This window comes from Trachypithecus francoisi, unplaced genomic scaffold, assembly GCF_009764315.1.
Source record: "Trachypithecus francoisi isolate TF-2019V2 unplaced genomic scaffold, Tfra_2.0 Lachesis_group12, whole genome shotgun sequence".
NCBI classification, from domain to species: Eukaryota; Metazoa; Chordata; class Mammalia; order Primates; family Cercopithecidae; genus Trachypithecus; species Trachypithecus francoisi.
Genome location: NW_022681457.1, coordinates 104,018,057 through 104,041,390, shown reverse-complemented (window position 1 = coordinate 104,041,390; position 23,334 = coordinate 104,018,057). Strand labels below are relative to the sequence as shown.

The window sequence follows — 23,334 nt, the reverse complement described above, 5'->3', positions numbered from 1 at the left end:
ATTTTCTTAGAGATGGGGTCTCACTCTGTTGCCCAGGATGGAGTGCAGTGTCACAATCACAGCTCACTGCAGCTTAGACCTCGCAGGCTCAACCGATCCCACCTCAGCCTCTAGAGTAGCTGGGACTACAGGAACATGCCACCATGCCTGGCTAATCTTTTAAGTTTTTGTAGAGATGGGGTCTCATTATGTTGCTGAGGCTGGTCTTGAACTCCTGGGCTCAAGTGATCCTCCAGCCTTGGCCTCTCAAAGTGCTGGAATTTCAGGCATTAGTCACTGCGTCCAGCCCATGTAGTTTTTAAAATGGTCTAGGAATATCAATTTATAGCGAAAATATAATGTGGTAGAATTTTTATTTTTATTTTTTTTAGACAGGGTCTTGTTCTGTCACCCAGTTGTGAGTGCAGTGGGTCAATTATGGCTCACTGCAGCCTCAATCTTCTGGGCTTAAGTCATCCTTCTGCCTCAGCTTCCCAAGTAGCTGGGACCACAGGCATACGCCACTACACTTAGCTAAATTTTTCTGTGTGTATGATTTTTTTGAGATATGAAATCTCACTATGTTACCCAGGCTGGTCTTAAACGGCTGAGCTCAAGCAATCCTTCTGCCTCAGCCTCCCAAAGTATTAGGATTATGAGTCACTCTGCCTGGCCATGTGGTAGAATTTTTAGTTGTTCATATGACCACCTAAAATAAAGACTACATTTTTCTAGGCTCCTGGCAGCTGGCTTTGGTCATGTGATTAATTACAGGCACTAATATAAATGGAAATGTTATGCTATAGCTTCCTATGGCCTTCCTAAAGAGACCCCAGGGGCTAGGCATAGTGACTCATACCTGTAATCCTAGCAGTTAGGGAGGCCAAGGCAAGAGGATTGCTTGAAGCCAGGAGTTTAAGATCAGCCTGGGCAACTAAGTGAGACCCCTCATCTCTACAAAAAGTAAAAAAAAAAAAAGGAAAAAAAATTGGGTGACAGGGCAAGACCCTGTTACTTTTTTTTTTTGAGAGGGAGTTTCGCTCCTGTTGTCCAGGCTGGAGTGCGATGGCTCACTGGAACCTCCACCTCCCAGGTTCAGGCAATTCTCCTGTCTCAGCCTCCCGAGGAGCTGGGATTACGTGCATGCGCCACCACGCCTGGCTAATTTTGTATTTTTAGTAGAGACGGGGTTTCTCTATGTTGGTCAGGCTGGTCACGAACTCCCGACCTCAGGATTTGCCCGCCTCAGCCTCCCAAAGTGCTGGGATTACAAGCGTGAGCCACCGTGCCCGGCCGACCCTGTTACTTAAAAAAAAAAGTGAGAGAGAGAGAGAAAGAGAGAGAGAGAGACAGAGACAGGTGGTTGTGTCTTTTGCCCCTTTCCCTACCTTCTCTGGTGAGAATGATTAGGACAAGGGTTACACTTTAGGAGTCACAGAATGTTAAGCTGAAAAGACCTCTGAACTTTGTTTACATAAATAAGAAATAAACCTCAATCCTGTATAAACCACTGGGTTTTCTGTCACAGCTAAGCATAATCCTAGCTGAATTAGATGTTATGGAGCATTTCTGACATTATTTATTTGAAGCATTTCTAATTTCTATAACCCTTAAACAGCACATATTATTACAGTATTTTTAATGATTTCTTATATTATGGTTAGATAGCTGTGTCATCAATTAGAGTATAAACTTTAGAAGCTACTGCTGGGTCTTCATTTCTGCATTACCCTTAGGCCATAGTAGTTTTCCTTTTCGTATTTCTGTTCCCAAATTGTCAAATGGTTACAGAAGAAGAAAAAAGAATATGAGACAAATAATCTGAAGAATCTACAAACTGGCTTTTACACAATTTGGGACCCTCCTCACCTCTGACTCTAATGGAAATGTAAGGAGCACAATGGTTGAACACTGACAATGAGATGGGCAAAAGAAGAAAAATAAACAGCCTAGACCTTTGGGACAAGATAGAACTATTTTGTTTGCAGTCTAAGTTCTTTTGCAACTGACAAGGAGCCTCTGTGAAGGTTTCTGAGCTTCTAGATTTTTACCTTTGCTTTTTCAAAGTCCAAGTCTTTGCCAATGGTGGTGAGCAGGCGGCACAGGCACTCCAAGGATTCTTCATCATGGTTCTTTAGCAGCTTCACCACACAGTCGTGCATGATGGCTTCAGTCAGCATTTTGAGTTTAAAGAGTTCTCCAATAAACTTGATGTTGCCAATGGATCTCCGCCGGGCTTTGTCCTTGGCTTCTTCCAGTTCATCATGAAGCCTGGTCCTCTCCTCTGGCTGTTGTATAAGGAGGAATAATAGCATCTTGATGATGAAAGTGTACTGCACAATAAACACTGAGATTCATAGTCTTTACTCTTTCTAGGGGTCAGATGCCCCGTGAGAATCTAACAGCAAGTGTGAATCTACTCCTCAGAAAACTGAACTATACCCATCCACTTCAGATTTTTGGAATTCAGTGACCTGACTCAGGCTTAGATTGAATCGCTGGCATGGAAAATTGAGCTGTCCCCTATATTAGACACTAAAAGGAACAAAGCATTCCCCTAAACATTAATATGTTGTTTCGACATGAAAAAAAAAGGCAATAGGTCCCTCTTAAGGTAGCAGGGAGATGCTGTATCCAGCTTCCTGAAATTTCTGCTTTACAGTGCTCAAAGTGTACAAGCACTGTCTTTCTATGAAAATACTTACAGCACTGGCAGCCTCAAGTTCTTTCTGCTTCTTCTCAAAGACATCATCATCTGCTTTATCTTTTTCAAACTCCTTCTGGCAACGGTTCAATAGCAGCTTCCGGAAATTCACTGTGTTACCAGGCTTGTCTGCCATGGGTACTTTCAGCTACATCCAGACAGGAAAATAAAGAAAAGCAACAAGATTATGTAAAGACATTACAAATATCTGTTTGCTTTATTGTATGAAATATGCTGACTGAACCACAGGCAAGCATTCTATAAGAGGCAAACAATATAGCTTCAGGCATTTCATGATTCAACAGTAACATGTTTTAAATTTTATTTAGAAAAGACACACATTCCTCTCATATAAATGTACTCTTTTTTTAGCCATGCTTCTAGCTGACATGGAAATCCTTGTCATATCATTGCAACTATAACCCTGAACTTATCTAGACCTTATTTAAAAAAAAAAAAAAAAAAAGACTGTAGAGTTATTACTTCTTTTTTAAAGAAGTACCATTGTAGTAAGTATTTTGGTTTAATAGGACACACAGAAATGACATAAGACAAGGGAGAATTTGCTGGCTATCGCAAAACTGTTGTAGGTGAGATCCTTATTGCATTTATGCAGAAGTTGGGATACTGGCAGATTTTTGATGTATCTTTCCATTGGGGAATGTCATAACGTTAGTACTTACCTTGACTATAAATTTAGTATGTTTATTGCTTATTGCTTAAGTGCCATGAGAATATACTAGTTCTCCAAAAGTTTGGAAGCAACATCCTTACAAGGTTTTCATCCAAATCCAACAATAATTGTTTTCTAATAGTCGTAATAGCTCAAGGTTACTTGTAAGCAAACACAGAGACATTCTCATGAACATATTTAGAATATAAAGACAGTAGACTGCAGCGGGGATTCTACTAAAATATTCTAATGTACAGATGACATCCCTCTGAGCACCATTTTGAACAGCTATTTCATTATACAATACAACGGTTTTTCTGGGATCACAAAGTGGCTTCCAAAGTTCTGGAATGTATGCATGGTCTTTGCCCTAGGTATAATGGAAGATCTTTGTGAAAATAGGGTACACTGCATTCATACTCACAAAATAATTAATGTTATCAACCAGAATGAACTTGGTAAGCTGCTGATCAAGGCTGGATGGCTAGAAAAACTTACTGAGAACTGAGGATGATGATGCTATAGAATATCTGTACTAGAACTGATGGCACACTCTCCAATGTATTCCCTATCATGTATGAAAGATCATTTAACAGGTCCAGTTATAATCAACCACGTGTTACATTGCATATTTCCTTTCAGCAGGAAACATTATCTTAGGAAGAGGGGAACATCTTCAGATAATTTTTTAGACAACCAGAGAAAAGGCTACTGTATCCTTAACTCCAAATTTAGGCTACATAAATGCAAGCAACTATAGATCATTTCGCAGTCAGGCCTACTCTAAAGTCACACAAGTCAGCCTTCAAGAAAAGAAATGCTACATGAAAGCAAGAGTTTTCCAAAGCAAAAGCCAAAAGTTGATTCTACCTTCTCTTATATAAGACCCAGAATACACAATAACGGACTAAGAAATACAAAAGAGAACCAAGAAGTATATCCAAAAACAGGCTGGCATACAATACAGCACCAACATGGCATTCCATTTTAGAACTAAAGGTTCTAAAAATCAGCAGTTATATCCAATTTACTGCTTTATAGGAACATAAGTTAAACCAGCCACAAAATCCTAGCCAGCATCTTGGCATATTTGCCTCCATCATCAGTACTGACATTAAGTGTATAACTGACTGATAAGAAAATAATAGTCCAGCCCACAATCTATCATCTCTAAAGAGATGTTTCCTACATTACAGATTTACTGTGTAGAAACTGGGAGAAATGAGGACAACAAACAATATGAAAATCTAAGCACTGCCATATGGTGAGAGGCGTAGGGAAGACTATTTTAAAAGAGCTGGGTTAAGGATCAAAAGTTTTGCTTACTTGCTATGTAAACAAAGGCAATTCTTTTAATCCAAGTTTCAGTTTCATCATCTAAAACAAGGGAGGCACAGTCTCTACGTCCAACTGAGAGGGCAGCTTGAGCATTCAGCATGGAAGCACTTTAATAAGCCACAGAAAAGTAAGCTGTAACTGAAATCGAAGGAGTGCTGGAATCTGAGTCACAAAATCAGAAACGGAATCCCAGCTCTTTCTTTTTTTTTTTTTTTTTTTTGAGACGGAGTCTGGCTCTGTTGCCCGGGCTGGAGTGCAGTGGCCAGATCTCAGCTCACTGCAAGCTCCGCCTCCAGGGTTTATGCCGTTCTCCTGCCTCAGCCTCTGGAGTAGCTGGGACTACAGGCGCCCGCCACCTCACCCGGCTAGATTTTTGTATTTTTTTAGTAGAGACGGGGTTTCACCGTGTTAGCCAGGATGGTCTCGATCTCCTGACCTCGTGATCCGCCCGTCTTGGCCTCCCAAAGTGCTGGGATTACAGGCTTGAGCCACCGCGCCCGGCCCCAGCTCTTTCATTTAATCTACTATGTGAATTTGAGCAAGTTACCTCATTGAACCTCAGTCCTTACACCTGCAGAATGAGATATTCCAAAATGATTATAGATTAAGGAACATGATAAAACAGCTGTTGAAAAGGGAGCTCTGGACATAGTCACAATCCCAGCTCTGCCATGTGACTTTGGCCAAGTTACTCAGTTTTACCAAACCTCTATTTCAAAAATGGGGTGAGGTATTATACCTATCTCTTAGGAGGTGTTATTGGGAGGATCAAATGAGGTATTTAAGGAAAAACAAATAGTGGCTGACACACAGTAAGGGCCCAATAAACAACTAGTATAGCTATAGTTAACACTTGAAGCTCCATTTGACAGGCCTATGATTAAACATTAAGAGTAACCTATATTGTAATAACATAGCTATCAAAGAAAGGATAAAGCAAAGTTAGCTTACTAAGCAATAAAGAGGAAATCACAAAATGCAAGAGAAACAAAAGTCTGCTATCCCAAAATGATGGTCAAGAGGAATTTCACATGAATAGGGGCATAAAGAACACGTAATCATGCATAAACTTTTCAGATATATTCACATGGAAGTATTAAAACTGAATAACAAGCAGAATGACTACAGATTTACAAAAATGTATCTCTGAATGAATACCTAGCTACACAGCTCCTTGAAGACTTGTTTTGGAACATGACCTTAACATCCTCTGGGGATGGTTGACAGGGCTGTGGAAATATGGAAAGGGGCCAGTGAGAACATATCCTCTGAGAATAGTGATTCATGGTGATTTTCTTTCTTTTTTTTTTGTCCTTAGGAGATGGTAAATTTGCTAGGGCTGTAAGTGAGAACTTGTCTGCTGGACACTGGGTGGTCAGGAGACCCACTGAGATTGGTTAGTTGGAACAGAACATGAAGAGTGGATATCTTAATCTGCTTGGGCTGCTGTAACAAAATACCACAGACAGGGTGGCTTAAACAATGGAAGTTTATTTCTCACAGTTGTGAAAGCTGAGAAGTCCAAAATCAAGGTTCCGGCAGATTAAGTTCTTGGTGAGGACCCTCTTCCTGGCTCTTAAATGGCTGACTTCTCACTGTATCCTTACATGACAGGGAGAGAAACAGCTCAGGTGTTTCCTCTTCTAAGGCCACTAATCCCATTGTGTGGGCTCCACCCTCATGACCTCAACTAAACCTAGTTACCGCCCCCCACCCACCTCCTACACCTCCTAATACAATTACAGTAAGAAGGCTTCAAACTATGATTTTTCAGAGACACAACAGTGGACAAGGCAGATGCATGCAAATATCATCATGGATAATAGCAAGAATGAAAGGTAGTATGTGACAGTGAGAAAAGGATCTATTTAGACAACTACAATTTTCACTTAACAGTCCATGATCAACACTAAAATGTGTGTGTTTAAATGGGTTGTTTGGGACGGATTTCTTTTTCTCAGGGAGCAAAGGAGTCGGTGAGAATGTTTTAGTAAGGCTGCTTGATAAGCTGAATTCACTAGAAAGCACCTACCTTATTTTTACACAGTAGTAAACTAACAATGTGGCATCGGTGTAATGAGACCCATCCACACACAGGTCACTCAGCAATCTTAGATATGAATGTTGTCTGCATCAGGTAGTAATTTTCTTCAAGCAACAGGGCCTATACTGCTGACATATTTGTTAGTATTGAGGGTGGACATGCTTATCAGCAAAAGGATCAAATTGTAGAGAATCATCAAGGGCTCTCAGCAGTGTGGTAATTATGGTAATCAAACAGAAATGAAAATGGAATAAGTCCTGGCCTTGGCTCAGCATGTTCAGGATTTTCAATGCTGTCTCAGAACATACAGATGTTAATGGTAATCCATGGCCCAGTAGTAATTTTGCCCCCAAATCATGTGCTAGTATGAAGTAAAGTATTTGTAATGAATAGTATAATGTAAGCAAGTGACACCTCTATGCTAACTCTAAAACTCTGGTTTCTAGAGGATAGTTTACTCTTAAAAAAAATTTTTTTTTGGAGACAGTGTCTCCCTATGTTGCCAAGGCTGGTCTCCAACTCTGGGGCTCAAGTGATCCTCCTACTGTCTCTTGAGTAGCTGGGATTATAGGCATGTGCCACTACTCCTGGCCAAGGACAGTTTGCTCTTAAATGTGAAGTAAATAGCAATACAGCAATTTTAAAACATTGTTTAATAAACCAACATAACTCTCAGGCCCATGGTGACATACTGTTTTCTATCAGTGGTTATATTATGACCTTAGGCAATTTAACCTGCCAAAACTGTACATAATACTCTGCATACTATGAACACATCTATCAAAATGGATCTGTTAGATATACCTGAAGAGGTATAGTTTTAGGATAAGCACATGATTCAAAAGGGAGTGCTCAGTTATGAAAGTATAAGTCATCTCTGATCATTTTTTTCTTCAACACATTATAAAATCTTCCATCAGGACAGTTACAAGTCCCTCCTCCTCCAGTTGACCAGCCACTCGCTGTTGCCCACGGCCGACTTGCCATGTCTGCAATTCCAGGCTTTATTTATGAGATTTAACTGCCTCTCTTTTTCTCTCAGTGTCTCTTCCTATTCTCGGTCCTGTCATTCTCCTCATGTTTTGCTTTTAAACACTTAAAGTGGCAATACTACAAGCTCTGTACCTGGAATAACAGTACACAGAATGCTTAAAAATCTGCCTTCAGTGCCACTCTTTGTAGCTGAAGTATGCATGTCTCCCACAGCACAGATAAAACGTAACAAAACTACAGTCTCAGGGCATAAAAGAAACTCTTTCAAGTTGGTTATTCTTTCATTCAGGCATTTACCTACTCATTCACAACTATTACCTGCCAAAAATCATTCTAGGCACTGGGAATTCAGCAGTGAACAAAACAGAAAAAGTCCCTTCTCGTGGAGTTTATATTCTAGAGGGGTTCTGAGATGAGGATTCTCATTTCAATTATAATTAAGACAAAAGCAGAGCAATTTAAAGTTTCAATAATCCAATTTAAAATTGTACTTAAGTACAGATTTAGATACAGGACAACACTTTTCTTGTCTACTCTTCTCCATCTGCCACTTAATTCAGATGTTCTCCTCCTAAAGAAGTGCTAAATTCTAGTTAAATGCTTTATTATTCATGAAGGAAGTCTCACAGACCTCTTCAGTCATTTCTAGTTGAACTAGCAGAAGCAGCAAAATACTCCAGAGGCGGAGTTGACCATCTCTTATGATTCCCTCAAGCCTTGTATGGTGTGCCTTAGTAGAGCTTGGTGGACACGGGCAGCTGCATATATGGATGGATATGTACATATGTGTGTGTATATGGTATTACAGAGCAACGAGGGAAAGCTGAATCCATTACATCAATTTCCTCTATAAATCTAAAGAAATCTTTCTTAAAGGGCTACCCTTTAAGACTTCATGAAAAAATTCACAAACAAAATAATTTTATACTCTAGGATTCACCTAACCACTGCAAAGTTACAAAAGAGGTTTTAAATGGAGGTGTGCAATCAATGTGAACGACATGGAAAGAGAAAAATGGCTTAACAACTGCTCTAAACAATGAGAACACATATTCTTCTAAATCTTACAATCTCAACAGTCTAGGCCAGGGTTTTTAAACCTCAACACTACTGACATTTGGGGTAGGATAATTATTTCTTGTGAAGGGCTCTCCTGCACACTATAGAAAGCTTAGCAGCATCCTCACTCCATACCCACTAAGATGCCATACCAATAACCAAGAAGGCCTCCAGACACTGTCAAATGTCCTGAGGTGGGGGTGGGAGGGAATGTCCCTGGTTGAGACCAGACTCCCAGATACTAGTTTAAATTTTTATTCACGGTCTTCAGTTTCTTTGATTCTGTTGGTAGTTATTATTTTTCAAGCTAATAATTACCTGAAGGGAATTTTTTTAAATGCCTGTGGTCTAGAGGTTTGGAAAATGATGTATACAGTAGATCTTTCCTGTCTGATTTCACAAGAAACACTAGCATAGTAAACAGGGGCTTGAAGGACACAAATCTGCTTATGCCAGCATTGCTGAAACATATACTAACAGCTCAATTTTGGGCATTGCACTTTTGGGCAACACTGGTCCGTGCACATGTCATCTTGAAAAAGCAATTCAGTAGACTCCATTTCTTTTCTTTTTTTTTTTTTTGAGACAGGGTCTTGCTCTGTCACCCAGCCTGGAGTGCAGTGGTGCAATCTTGGTTTACTGCAACCTCCACCTCCTGGGTTCAAGTGATTCTTGTGCCTCAGTCTCCCAGGTAGCTGGGGTGACAGGCATGCGCCACCATGCTCAGCTAATTCATTTCTTTTCTAACAGCACAAAATAAAATAGCACACACTCAGGTATCCATTGCCCAAATGTGTCAAATCTTAACATTTTGCCATACTTGTTTTAGATCTTTTACTTAGAAAAAAAAAATCAGTTGAGTGTGTGTCTGTGTGTGTACACAAATATTAGAAACAGGGTCTTGCTCTGTCACCCAGGCTAGAGTGCAATAGTGCCATCATAGCTCACTGCACCCTTAAACTCCTGGGCTCAAGTGATCCTCTTGCCTCAGTCTTTGGAGTAGCTTGGACTACAGGTGCATGCCACCACACCCACCTTTTTTACTTTATTTTATTTTATTTTTTTGAGACAGGGTCTCACTCTGGTCACCCAGGCTGGAGTGCAGGGGCCCAATCACAGCTCACTGCAGCCTTGACCTCTTGGGCTCAAGTGATCCTCCCACCTCAGCATCTGCCTAATTTTTTTCTATTTTTTTGTAGTGACATGGTCTCACTATGTTGCCCAGGTTGGTCTCCAACTCCTAGGCTCACGTGATCCTTCCACCTCAGCCTCCCAAACTAGGATTATAGGCACGAGCCACCACAGCTGGCCACTTTTTCAGATTTTAAGAAACTAAATATCACAGTAAAACTTAAAAGCCTGTAGTGGCTTTTAAGCTTTTCACTCTATTGCTTGTTTTTGTTTTGAAAACTTTTTAAGGTTCAGCTCAATTAATTATGAAAAAGCAAACTCCATAAACACTACCAGGTATGGTACCAGGTCAAGATACAGAACACTGAAAGCTTCTCAGAAGCTCCTCTTAAATTACCTTCCAAAGCACATCCACAACCCCCTCTCTGTCTCCAAAGTTATACAAAAGCCTTCTAGACTTTTATAATAACTTTCTTGCTTTTGTTTTACAAAGAAAACATGCAACCCCTAACACTACAGACAGGTATCCCCAAACACCCAAGTTAGTTTTTGTTTCATTTTTGAACATTAAATAAATAAATCATATAGTATCTTTTTGGGTCTGCCTTCTTTTACTCAAACTTACTGTTGTGAGAATCCATGTCCATGTAGTTGTACTTCAGATTCACTGTCCTTGTATCAACATGCTACAATTTATCCATTCTACTATTAACAGGCATTTATTCACTTTTTTTCTGTATAAAAAATGCTACAACATTTTTGTACATATTTCCTAGCATATGAGATATGTACGTTTATTGGTGTGTATATACCTAAGAATTGAAATGCTAGTTATGGTAGAAAAACTTCAGCTTTAGTATATAATGCTAAACAATTTCCAAAGTGGCTGTTGCAATTCACATTACCATTACCAGTATGTGAGAGTTCTTGTTGCTTCACATGTATGTAAATATCTGGTAAATGTAGCAATTTGGTGTTATTGCACAGTACATGAACATCTTTAACATTATTGCCCAATTGCCCTCATAAATGGTTGTATTCATCTTTAAAAGCATTTAAAATGGGATTTTTTTTTCAATCTAGTGGGGGTGAATTTTATAGAACTATAGTTTATCTTTTCTTAGTTTATCACTTCCCTAATAATGAATAACACTGAATGTCTTTTTTTTTCCTTGGAAAAAAAAAAAAAAAACCATGAGATACATGTGCAGGTTGTCCAGGTTTGTTACATAGGCATACATGTGCCATGGTGGTTTGCTGCACCTACTGACCCGTCCTCTAAGTTCCCTCCCCTCAACTCCCACCCCTAACAGGCCCTGGTGTGTGTTGTTCTCCTCTCTGTATCCATGTGAAAGCAAAAAACGTGAAACTCCCACTTATGAGTGAGAAGATGCAGTGCTTGGTTTTCTGTTCCTGTGTTACTTTGCTGGGGATGATGGCTTCCAGATTCATCCATGTCCCTGAAAAAGACATGATCTCATTCCTTTTTCTGGCTCCATAGTATTCCATGGTGTATATGTACCACATTTTCTTTATCCAGTCTATCACTGATGGGCATTTGGGTTGGTTCCATGTCTTTGCTATTGTAAATAGTGCTGCAATAAACACACGTGTGCATGTGTCTTTATAGTAGAATGATTTATATTCCTTTGGTTAAACACCTAGTAATGGGATTGTTGGGTCAAATGGTATTTCTGGTTCTAGATCCTTGAGGAATCATCATACTGTTGAACTAATTTATACTCCCACCAACAGTGTAAAAGCATTCCTGTTTCTCCATAGCCTTGCTAGCATCTGTTGTTTCCTTTTTAATAATCACCATTCTGACTGGCATGAGATGTTATCTCATTGTGGTTTTGATTTGCATTTCTCCGATGATCAGTGATGCTGAGCTTTTTTCCATGTTTGTTAGCTGCGTAAATGTCTTATTTTGAGAAGTGCCGCCATTGATTATCTTTTCTAAAGTTTATCAACCAATGGATTTTCATTTCTATGAACTGCCCATATTTTTATTGGGCTGTTTTTTTTCCTTACTGATTGGCTTCTTTTTCCTCCTTAATTCTGGATTCTAATATTCTGTCAGTTAATGCACTCCAAACATACTCCTAGGTTGTGGTTTTATCTTTGTATTTATCTACAGTATCTTTTGCTGCACCAAAGATTATAAATTTTAACAGTCAAGTCTTATATCTTTATCCTTCATGTTTTGAATCTTGCTAAAGAAATCTTTCCCTACTCAAAGTTCATGAAAATAGCCTCCTCGATTTTCTTATAAAAGGTTAGTTTTTCAAATTTAGATATTTAATAATCCTATAATGTTTGATGTGTGTAGTAGGATCCTATGATTCTACGCTCACTGTTACTATTTTATTTCAGTCTCTCAATCCCTCAAATGTAATCAACTATAGTGTTAGAAGTCAGGACAGTGGTTACCTTTTTTGCTTTCCCTGAGACTGGATCTCACTCTGTCACCAGGCTGGAGTAAGTACCATGGTACTATCATGGTCCACTGCAGTCTTGACCTCCTGAGCTCAAGGGATCCTCCCTCCGGAGCCTCCCTAGTAGCTGGGATTACAGGTGTGTGCCCATCATGCCTGGATAATTTTTTAATTTTTTATTTGTAGAGACAGAGTCTCGTATTGCCCAGTCTGGCCTCAAACTCCTGGGCTCAAGCAATCCTCCTGCCTCAGCTTTCCAAAGTGTTGACATTACAGGCGTGAGCCACTGGACCTAGTCCTAGCTGCCTTTAAAAAAGAGTAGAGTATTGAAAAGGGTCTAAGGTGTTGCTGATATACATTGAGCTGTACAGTAATGATCTGTATACCTTTCTGTAAGCATGCTGCATTGGTGTGCTGAAGCTGGTTCATATTGGTTTATGACAGACAACTGTTTAACAGTAATTTTGTGAGTCTTGTCAAACTATCAGTAGATTATAAAGAGTCCTGAGGATAGCATTTACATCATTAAATTTGGCAAATGCAACAAATGAAGAATTTCAACCCAGAGAGCACATATATTAGTCATATTTCAATAAAAAAGTTTCAAAGATTAAAAACATACACTAAAGAAATAAAAGTCAGGTGCAGTGGCTAACGCTTATAATCCCAGGACTTTGGTAAGGACGCAGGAGGATTGCTTGAGCCCAGGAGTTTAAGACCAGTCTGGGCAACATATTGAGATTCTGTCTCTATAAAAAAATTAAAGATTAACTGGACACGGTGGTTCGTGCTTATGGTACCAGCTCTCAGGAGGCTGAGGTGGGAGGATCACATGAGCTCAGAAGGTTGAGAAGGCAGGAAGCCCAGATCCTGCCACTGCACTCTAACCTGGGTGACAGAGCAAGACAAAAAGGAAAGGGAAGGGGAAGGAAAAGAAGAAAGAGGCCAGGCATGGTGGCTCACATCTATGGTCCCAACACTTTGGGAGGCTGAGGCAAGCGGATCACTTGAGCTCAGGAGTTCCAGATCAGCCTACAACATGGTGAAACCCCGAAACACTACATTTATAAAAAAATACAAAAATTAGCTGAGCATGTGCCTGTAGTTCCAGCTACTTGGGGGACAGAGATGGGAGGATTGCTTGGACCCAGGAATTTGAAGTTGTGGTGAGCTGTGATCATGCCACTGTAATCCAGCCCGGGATACAGAGTGAGCTTGTGTTAAAAAAAAAAAAAAAAAAAAAAAAAGAAGGGAGGCAAACTCCAGAATACAAGGATAAAAGAACACGAGAGAGAGAGAGAGAGAGGTAGAGGCGGCAGAAGGAGGGAGGGGAAGGAGAGAGAAAGAGATGGTTGAATAAGTTATGGTATATGCATATTATGAAATATTATGCAATTTATATAAAACTATGAGTAAAATATATCTGTAATGACCTAGAGGGCTGCCCAAAACATTTATTAAGTTAAAAAAAAAGGCAAACTGAAAATAATTTATATAATTCAATTAAAGCAAAACCAAAAATAACCTCTTTATACATACACTCATATTTTCATATCATTTTATAAATATGAAGAAAAGTACAGATGATTACATCAAAACCATTCACACTGACTATCTGATAGGGAAGGAAGATTAACTGCCTGGGGCTGCAAGCAGACAGTAATAACTGTATTAACTATACCATTTGACTTGTTCAAATAGGTTGTTATCTTATAATTTAAAATAATCCAGAAGGCCAGGAGATTGCTCCTGCCTGTAATCCCTGCACTTTGGCAGGCCAAGGCAGGAGGAGCACTTGAGCCTAGGAGTTTTTGAGACCAATCTGGGCAAATAGTGAGACCTCATCTCTACTAAAAATAAAAAAAATAGCCAGGCCTGGTGGTGGTGTGTGCCTACAGTCAAGCAGGAGGACTGCTTGAGCCCAGAAGTTGGAAGCTGCAGTGAGCTATGATCACGCTACTGGACTCCAGCCTGGGCAACAGAGCAAAAGACCTTGTCTCAAGCAAAATAAATAAACAATCCAATAAAGTTTTCAAAAGTCTCATAAGTGGGTAGCTTGTCTATATTTCTTCCTATTCCAATCCAATTTGTACTTATTGCCAGATCATTTCAAAAGCCATTTTCATCAACATCACTCCTCCACTAAACTGCCTAAACACCACTTAACTGCCTATCTGATAAAATTCAAAACTGGGAAAGGGCACTGAAGTGTGATCCAGAGGATCTGGGATCCAGTCCTAATTTTAATGAGTGACCACAGGATGCCATGGCTACCACAACGAAAATGAGAGCCCAGAAATGGAAAATTAGTTTGCTTCCATATAGCTATGGCACATCAGGAGACACTATGGCAAGTGATTGAGTTAAATAACCCCTGATTTGGATTCTAGCAATGCCACTTACTACTTATATCACCCCGAGCAAGTTATTTTTCCTTTTTAAGCTCAGTTTTTGGTTCAATAAAGTGGGGCTAATAACACTGACCTTTCAGGGTTAGAATAACCATTAAAAATAATATGTATATATAAAGCCTCTACCCATATTTCAACTTAGTGGGTGCTGAATAGATTATTTTTATTATAATAATAATCATCCTCATTCTATAGCGAACATTCAAAACCTTCACAAAGTGGACCTAAAAGGTCCAATATAGTTTCAGTTTATTTAGGGTTTACTACAGGCCAAACACTGAGCTAGAAATTTTGTAATCTCATTCATTTTAATTAATTTTATCCTTATAATATTGTAAATGGTATGAATTAATCTCATTTTATGGATTAAAAACAGGGGCTGAAAGACATTGGTAATTATTCTAAGGTCATAAAGTTAGGAAGTGGCAGAGTAGGAACTTTTTTATCTTATCTTAATTTTATTTTATTTTGAGACAGAGTCTCACTCTTGTCACCCAGGCTGGAATGTAGTGGTGCAATCTCCGCTCATAGCAACCTCAGCCTCCCTCCTGAGTTCAAGTGATTCTCCTGCCTCAGCCTCCCAAGTAGCTGGGATTACAGGCACATGCTATCATGCCCGGCTAATTTATGTTACCACACCCAACTAATTTTTGTATTTTTAGTAGAGATGAAGTTTCGCCAGGTTGCCCAGGCTGGTCTCAAACTCCTGACCTCAGGTGATCAGCCTGTCTCAGCCTCCCAAAGTGCTGAGCTTACAGGCATAAGCCACCGTGCCCGGCCTGGAATTTCATTTTAAAGTTTAAATTTTAAACCTAGAGCTGTGACTCCAAAGCCACACTTACTGCTTCAGAATTGAGCCTGCTTAGAATACGTTCTTTCTTCTCCAAATGTGTATTCCCCATTATCTCAGGTCCAACTCAAACTCTATTTGCTTTGTAAAAGTTTTGTGACTCTCCCACCAACAAACTGTTTTCTTTTGCTTCCAACTTATTTTTCAGTCTAACCATCCATTCAGGCATTAAGATACTGCTACATCACAAAATACCTTTTAAGTATTTTTTTTCTTGGAAATACTTATTTTCAAAATGGATTTTGAGTTCCTTTAAGACAGAAGATGTGACTTTTCCAAACCCCAAAAGACTTACCTACCTTTGACATAGGTAGTCAAAACTATTGGTAGAATGAAAGAATTTTGCATTTTCATAGCTTGTTTCTAAGCAGCAAGGCACGACAACGAGTTGTAATAATTAAGAAAAAATCCAAATGTTAAAGGACAGACATTTCTGACACAAGTACCTTGGTAACAACAGGAAGAGAAAACACAGATGATACATGGCAGTTTATGATTGTGGGATAGAGGACAATGAACACTAATCAGAAGCTCTTTGGTCTCCCTCTCTGTCTTGCCCTAGATTTGACAGGCTATGGAGATTAAATGGCTTCAGACAATGTAAACAGAGAGAAACCTAACAGTTTCTATGACATGAAATTATCAGCTTTGAAATCTTTTTGACTACAGAACAACTATCCTTTCATTTTCACAGAGATTAGAATTAGAATCAACGTGTTTTTAAATTTCAAACTTAATTAAATGTGAAAGCACGCATTTGCTTGCTTTCCATAAGAGACACACAGGAAAAATTTGTTGCCCATGACGATAATTTTACATTACTAATTCAAACCTGACTCAATCTTTCTTATGTTGAATGGGCCCATCTCATGTCCATTTCAGTACAGACTTCATATCCCCTCCAGAGGGGAGTATACATTTTAATAAAGCAAGATTGTCTTTATATAATGAGGATGTATCAATAAATACTAAAAATATATTCTCCCCTTTATGTTGCCCCAATAACACTTCTGGGAAGAATGTGTAGTGAGGGGAGAATATACCTCTTGAAGATTTCTGGTTTTACTCCTTCCTCTCTTCTTACCGTTACTAAACATCGACACATGTTTGCGTAAGCCACAGAGAAACTGGGTTCATCAATAGCCTTCTCAAAGACCAGGTCAATAACTCCTTTCAGCCGCTCCTCTGTATCAACAGTAAGTCCTGACACTTGCTTCATCAGTTGATTGAACATCTGTGGTGTCAATTTATTTAAGATACTTCGAACTTTTCTAAAAAGCTCCTAGAAGGGCCACAAAAAAGAAGAGCATTAGAGTAACTTACAGTAACTGTGACAATATAGTACTTTCTGTAATGATTAATTTTTAAAATAATGTATAAGTTCAACTTCTCAAATTATTAACAAGGACTGTGAACTAGTCACAGAAATAATTAATCTATTTTAACAAATAGTCAAAAATTACCTTCTTTTCACTACTGAGGAGAATTCTAGAAATAGGTATATACACACTTAGCTGGTGGGAGCATTATCTGTTAACATTTCTAAGGGCAATTTGACAATGTGTATCAAAAGCTTTAAGATTGTGTATGTAGGCCGGGCGCGGTGGCTCAAGCCTGTAATCCCAGCACTTTGGGAGGCCGAGACGGGTGGATCACGAGGTCAGGAGATCGAGACCATCCTGGCTAACACGGTGAAACCCCGTCTCTACTAAAAAAATACAAAAAATTAGCCGGGCGAGATGGCGGGCGCCTGTAGTCCCAGCTACTCAGGAGGCTGAGGCAGGAGAATGGCGTAAACCCGGGAGGCGGAGCTTGCAGTGAGCCGAGATCGCGCCACTGCACTCCAGCCTGGGTGACAGAACGAGACTCCATCTCAAAAAAAAAAAAAAAAAGATTGTGTATGTAACCTTTGAATCGGTAATTATACTTTTAGAAATGTATTTATATTTAGAGATACGAAAAAATATTTTAGCCACACTGATTTCCATCATAATAACCCATTACAGAAAATAACTTTGATGTAAAAAAATAGAAATTTGTCTAAATTATGGTACAATATGAATAATGGTATGAAATACTAGGCACGAGTCTTTTAAAATAATGTTATAAAATCTCTATTAAAAAAAAAAAAAAAGGAATTGAAGATCTTCCTAGACTAGTAAAAGGAGATATACAACTCCACTTAATGGTGAAAGGCAAAATGATTTTTGCCCCTAAGATTGAGAATAATGCAAAAAATGTTTCTTCTCACCATTCCCATTCAACATCATAACAGAGGTCCTAATCAATGCAATAAAGCAAAGAAAAAGCAATAAAAGGTATGTAGATTGTAAAGGAAGAAATAAAACTCTATGCAGAGAAGATAAAATTGTCTACATAATCATAAGGAATCTACAAAAAGACCAGAATAAGTCAGTCTAGCAATTGTAGGATACAATGTCAAAATGCAAACATCAACTGTTTTTCTATATATTAGCAATAAATAACCAGAAATTATTTTTTTAAAGTACCATTTACAGCAGCACCAAAATCTATAAAATGTTTAGCCAAAAAACTAACAAAAGGTCAGCAGTGGTGGCTCACACCTTTAATCCCAACTTGGGAGACCAAGGTGGGTGGATCACTTGAGGCCAGAGGTTCAAGACCAGCCTGGCCAACATGGCAAAATGCCATCTCTACTAAAAACAGAAAAATTAGCTGGGTGTGGTAGTGCATGCCTCTAATCCCAGCTACTCTGGAGGCTGAGGCAGAAGAAGCACTCGAACCTGGGAGGCAGCGGCTGCAGTGAGCTGAGATCGCATCTCTGTACTGCAGCTTGGGCAACAGAGAGAGACTCTGTCTCAAAAAAAAAAAAAAAAAGATGGAAAAAAATACGAAAACTATAAATCACTGATGAAGGAAATCGAAGAGGGCTTAAATAAATGAAGATATATATCATGTTGATGTATTAAAAGATTCATTATTGTCAAGATGTCAGTTTTGCCCAAAGTGATCTACAGCTATATCATAATCCAAATCCTAATAGGGCCTTTTGTTTTTTTGTTTTGGGTAGAAAACAAGGAGCTGATTCTACAATTTATATGAAAAGACACACACACACACACACACACAAAACCCTAGAAGAGTCTAAAGAATTTTGAAGAAAAAAAAAAGTTGGAGAATTGAATTCACACAACCAGATTTCAAAACTTTCTATATAAAGACAGAGTGGTGTTGGCCAGAGGACAGACATAGCTTGATGAAAAATGTAGAGTCTAGAAATAGATGCACACATATATGATGAATTGATTTTCAACAAAGATGCCAAAACATTTCAATGGAGAAAGGACAATCTTTTCAACAAATGGTGCTGTAACAGCTGGACATCCACAAGAAGGGAGAAAAAGAACCCTGACCTATTATCTTGTACCTTGTACAAAACTCAGCAAAAATTGGATCACAAAACTAAATGTGAAACCTAAAACTATAAACTTCTAGAAGACAACACAGTAGAAAAACGTTTTCTTGGGTTTATGCAAATATTTCTTAGATATGACAGCAAAAGCACAATCATGAATGAAAAGGTTAATTCAGTATTATCAAAATTAGAAACAAGCTGGGTACGGTGGTTCATGCCTATAATCCTAGTATTTTAACAGGCAGGGGTGGGTGGACCGTTCGAGCCCAGGAGTTTGAGACCAGCCTGGGCAACATGGCAAAACCCTGTTCCTACAAAAAATACAAAAATCAGCTGAGTACCGTGGCACGCACCAGTAGTCCCAGCTACCTGGGAGGTTTACATGGGAGGACTGCCTGAGCCAGGGGAGGCTGAGGTTACAGTGAGCTGTGATTGTGCCACTGCACTCCAGTCTGGGCAACAAAGTGGGGCTATGTCTCAAAAAAATAAATAAATAAATAAATAAAAATAAAAATAAAAACAACTGCTCTGTGAAAGACACTGCTGAAAGAATGAAAAGAGGCTGGGTGCAGTGGCTCATGCCTATAATCCCAGCTCTTTGGAAGGCAGATTGCTTGAGCTCAGGAGTTCCGAGACCAGCCTGGGCAACATGGCGAAACCCCATCGCTACAAAAAATACAAAAATGAGTTGGGTGTGTAGTAAGCACCTGTAGTTCTAGCTACTTGTGGGGCTGAGGCAGGAGGATCGCTTGAGCCTGGGAGTTCAAGGCTTCATTGAGCTGGGATCATGCCTCTGCACTCCAGCATGGGTAACAAAGGGAGACTCTGTCTCCAAAAAAAAAAAATTACACACACACACACACACAGACACACACAAAATCATTTATTAGCTAAGCTACAGGAGTTCATGCCTGTAATCTCAATACTTTGGGAGGCCAAGGCAGGAGGATTGCAGGAGGCCAAGAGTTCAAGACCAGTTTGGGCAACACTGCCTCTAAAAAATTTTTAGGCCAGGCGCAATGGCTCACACCTGTAATCCCAGCACTTTGGGAGGCGAAGGAAGGCGGATCACTTGAGGCCAGGAGTTCCAGACTAGCCTGGTCAACGTATGAAACCCTGTCTCTACTAAAAATACAAAAAAATTAGCCGGGCGTGGTGGGGTATGCCTGTAGTCCCAGCTACTTGGGAGGCTAAGGCAGGAGAATCATTTGAACCCAGGAGGCGGAGGTTGCAGTGAGCTGAGATCGCATCACTGTACTCCAGTCTGGGCGACGCAGCGAGACTCTGTCTCAAAAAAAAAAAAAAAAAAAAAAAAAAAGTAACAAATTAGCCAGGTATGGTGGTATGCCTATAGTCTCAGCTACTTGGGAGGCTGAGGTGGGAGCCTAGGAGGTTGAAGCTTCAGCGAGACACCATTGTGCTACTGCACTCCAGCCTGGGCAATAGATTAAGACCCTCTTTCAAAAAAAAAAAAAAAGCCTGAGATGGTAGCTCATACATGGAATCCCAGGAATTGAGAGGCTAAGGCGGGAGGATTGCTTGAACCCAGGAGTTTAAGACCAGCCTGGGCAACAGAATGAGACCTGGTCTCTACAAAAAAATTAGCCAGGCATGGTGGCACATGCCTGTAGTCCCAGATACTTGAGAGGCTGAGGAGGGAGGATCGCTTGAGCCCAGCAGATCAAGGCTGCAGTGAGCTGTGATAGTGCCACTGCACTTCAGCCTTGGTGACAGAGTGAAACACTGTCTCAAAAAAAAAAAAAAAAATCATTTCACTGTAACGAAATATCCAGTTGATGTCCACTAAATTTTGTGTTAGTTACAAATGAAGCACAAAGCACAGTTATTGCCTTCCACAGAATCAAAATCTAGTTGCAGGGACAATACATTTAAAAACGAAGTGATAAAGCAAGTACTAGGGTTGATTAGAGACCAGAAAGGGGAGTAGTTTAGGTACATGAGGTCAGAGGCACTGGATTAGTCAAGGAATGCCTTTAGAAGGAAATGAGGGCCAGGGGTGGTGGCTCACGCCTGTAATCCCACACTTTTGGAGGTCGAGGTGGGCAGATCACCAGTTCAGGTGACAGAAACCATCCTGGCTAACATGGTGAAACCTGGTCTCCACTAAAAATACAAAAAGTTAGCCAGGCGTGGAAGCACGTGCCTGTAATACCAACTACTTGAGAGGCTGAGGCAGGAGAATCATTTGAACCCGGGAGGCAGAGGCTGCAATGAGCCAGGATCGCACCATTGCACTCCAGGCTGGGTGACAGAGCGAGAGAGAGACTCCATCTTAAAAGAAAAAAAAAGAAAGAAAGAAAAAAAAGAAGGAAATGATAATTGGGCCAGATAATAAAGGACAGAAAGAGCTGGCTAAAGGGAAGGAAAAAAAAATAAAGTAGATATTTTATGAAGGAGAAAACACTTTAGGAAGGAATTGTTAATGAGGATTTTCTAGCCTGCTAATTGAGAGAACAAGCTGGAAATATCAGAAGACTAGTTTTCTCTGGTTGTGAGTGAAAAATGACATATTGAACGCTAGGTTAAAAAGCTCAAATGGAGGCCGGGCGCGGTGGCTCAAGCCTGTAATCCCAGCACTTTGGGAGGCCGAGGTGGGCGGATCACGAGGTCAGGAGATCGAGACCATCCTGGCTAACACCGCAAAACCCGGTCTCTACTAAAAAATACAAAAAACTAGCCGGGCGAGGTGGCGGGCGCCTGTAGTCCCAGCTACTCAGGAGGCTGAGTCAGGAGAATGGCGTAAACCCGGGAGGCGGAGCTTGCAGTGAGCTGAGATCCGGCCACTGCACTCCAGCCTGGGCGATAGAGCGAGACTCCGTCTCAAAAAAAAAAAAAAAAAAAAAAAAAAAAAAAAAAAAACTCAAATGGAAAGACAAAAATCAGTGTTTCAGGTAGATGACTCAGGCAGCCTCAGTAGAAATGTAACAGAGGAGAAAGAAGAAAGAGAATGCAGGGAATCCTAGGGGTAGAAGCCCAGACATGTCCTGAGGCAATGATTTCCTAGAAATGCTTCAAGAAGATGAGAATAAGGTCATCAACAGTGGTCGTTCATAATGCTGATTTAAATGATTTAATATAGTAGTAGGAACGTAAGGTAAGGCAACAAATCAAGTTCATATTTAAAAGAAAGTGTCAAGAAAAAGAAGGTTGTACTTCTGTAAAGGAATTTTAATAATTCTCCATTGGATTTCTTTTATCTACTTACTAAAGAAAACCTATTAATTAATGCTACCTCATATCAAGATAATTATTCCGTTTCTGAAATAAGACTTAATAATGGAGAAAACTGTTACAGAATAAACAAGCAGATTACTGGACTATTCTTTCATGACGCTTGACAACTTTTGAAGCTTTAGTTTCCTCATATGAAAAAAAAAGGGTAACATCTATTTCCTCATTATAGGTACAGTAAGAATTTAATAAAGTAAGGCATTAATCCAAGTGCCTTAAATACATCTTCATTGTCAATGATGAAGATCCAGTAGGAAGTTTTAACTATCTTCATACAGGCCATTTAGGCCCATTATCATTAAGCATTTCTCAGGGAGATTGGAGAGAGGGACAAAGAAGGCTTTTTTTTTTTTTCCCTCCAAAAAAGGTTGAGATATGTTGAAATGGAGAGAAATGTAGGGACTTGATCTCAGCAATGTGAAGAAGAATGTCCTTAGGAACCCTGTGGCAAATGTTTGAGGATAATCACTACAGAGATAAACAAAAGCAAGCCGCCAATTACAGTTTGACAGCACAGCTAGTTGACGGATTGCTTCATCTTCATCTCTGTTTTGTATTAACTACTCTGTGGGTTCGCTTATTTACTGAACAATTATTTACTGAGAATTTACTCTCTCGAACAGTGGTCCCCAACCTTTTGGCACTAGGAACTGGTTTTGTGGAAGGCAATTTTTCCATAGACCAGGGTTGGGGGTGGGGTTGAGGGGGGAAGAGGAACGTGGTTTTTGAGATAAAATTATTCTACCTCAGATCATCAGGTATTAGTTAGATTCTCATAAGGAGCGTGCAACCTAGATCGCTTGCATGTACAGTTCACAAAAGGGTTCCACTCCTACGAGAATCTAGGGCTGCCACTGATCTGACAGGAGGTGGAGCTCAGGTGGTAATGCTCTTTTGCCACCACTCACCTCCTGCTGTGTGGCCCAGTTACCAACAGGCCACCAACTGGTACTAGGGGTTGGGGATCCCCTGTTCTCTGAGGTTACGTGATGGAACTGAATCAGAACGATATCTAAGGCCCATGTCTGCTCTCAGGGACATCATCATACTGAGCACTTAACTAAG

The 23,334-nt window shown here is 39.9% G+C and overlaps 1 protein-coding gene across 18 annotated transcripts in view; it reads right to left on the bottom strand.

Annotated features, from left to right (window-relative positions):
• EIF4G3 (eukaryotic translation initiation factor 4 gamma 3) overlaps window positions 1-23,334 on the bottom strand; it is a 382,044-nt gene that overhangs the window by 52,333 nt on the left and 306,377 nt on the right. For all 18 annotated transcript variants that reach the window (XM_033227962.1, XM_033227969.1, XM_033227975.1 and 15 more), the window contains 3 exons: window positions 16,705-16,902; window positions 2,685-2,831; window positions 2,031-2,267 (listed from right to left, as the gene is read on the bottom strand). In XM_033227962.1, coding sequence (XP_033083853.1) covers window positions 2,031-2,267; window positions 2,685-2,831; window positions 16,705-16,902 — 582 coding nt within the window. The remainder of the gene's footprint in view (window positions 1-2,030; window positions 2,268-2,684; window positions 2,832-16,704; window positions 16,903-23,334) is intronic.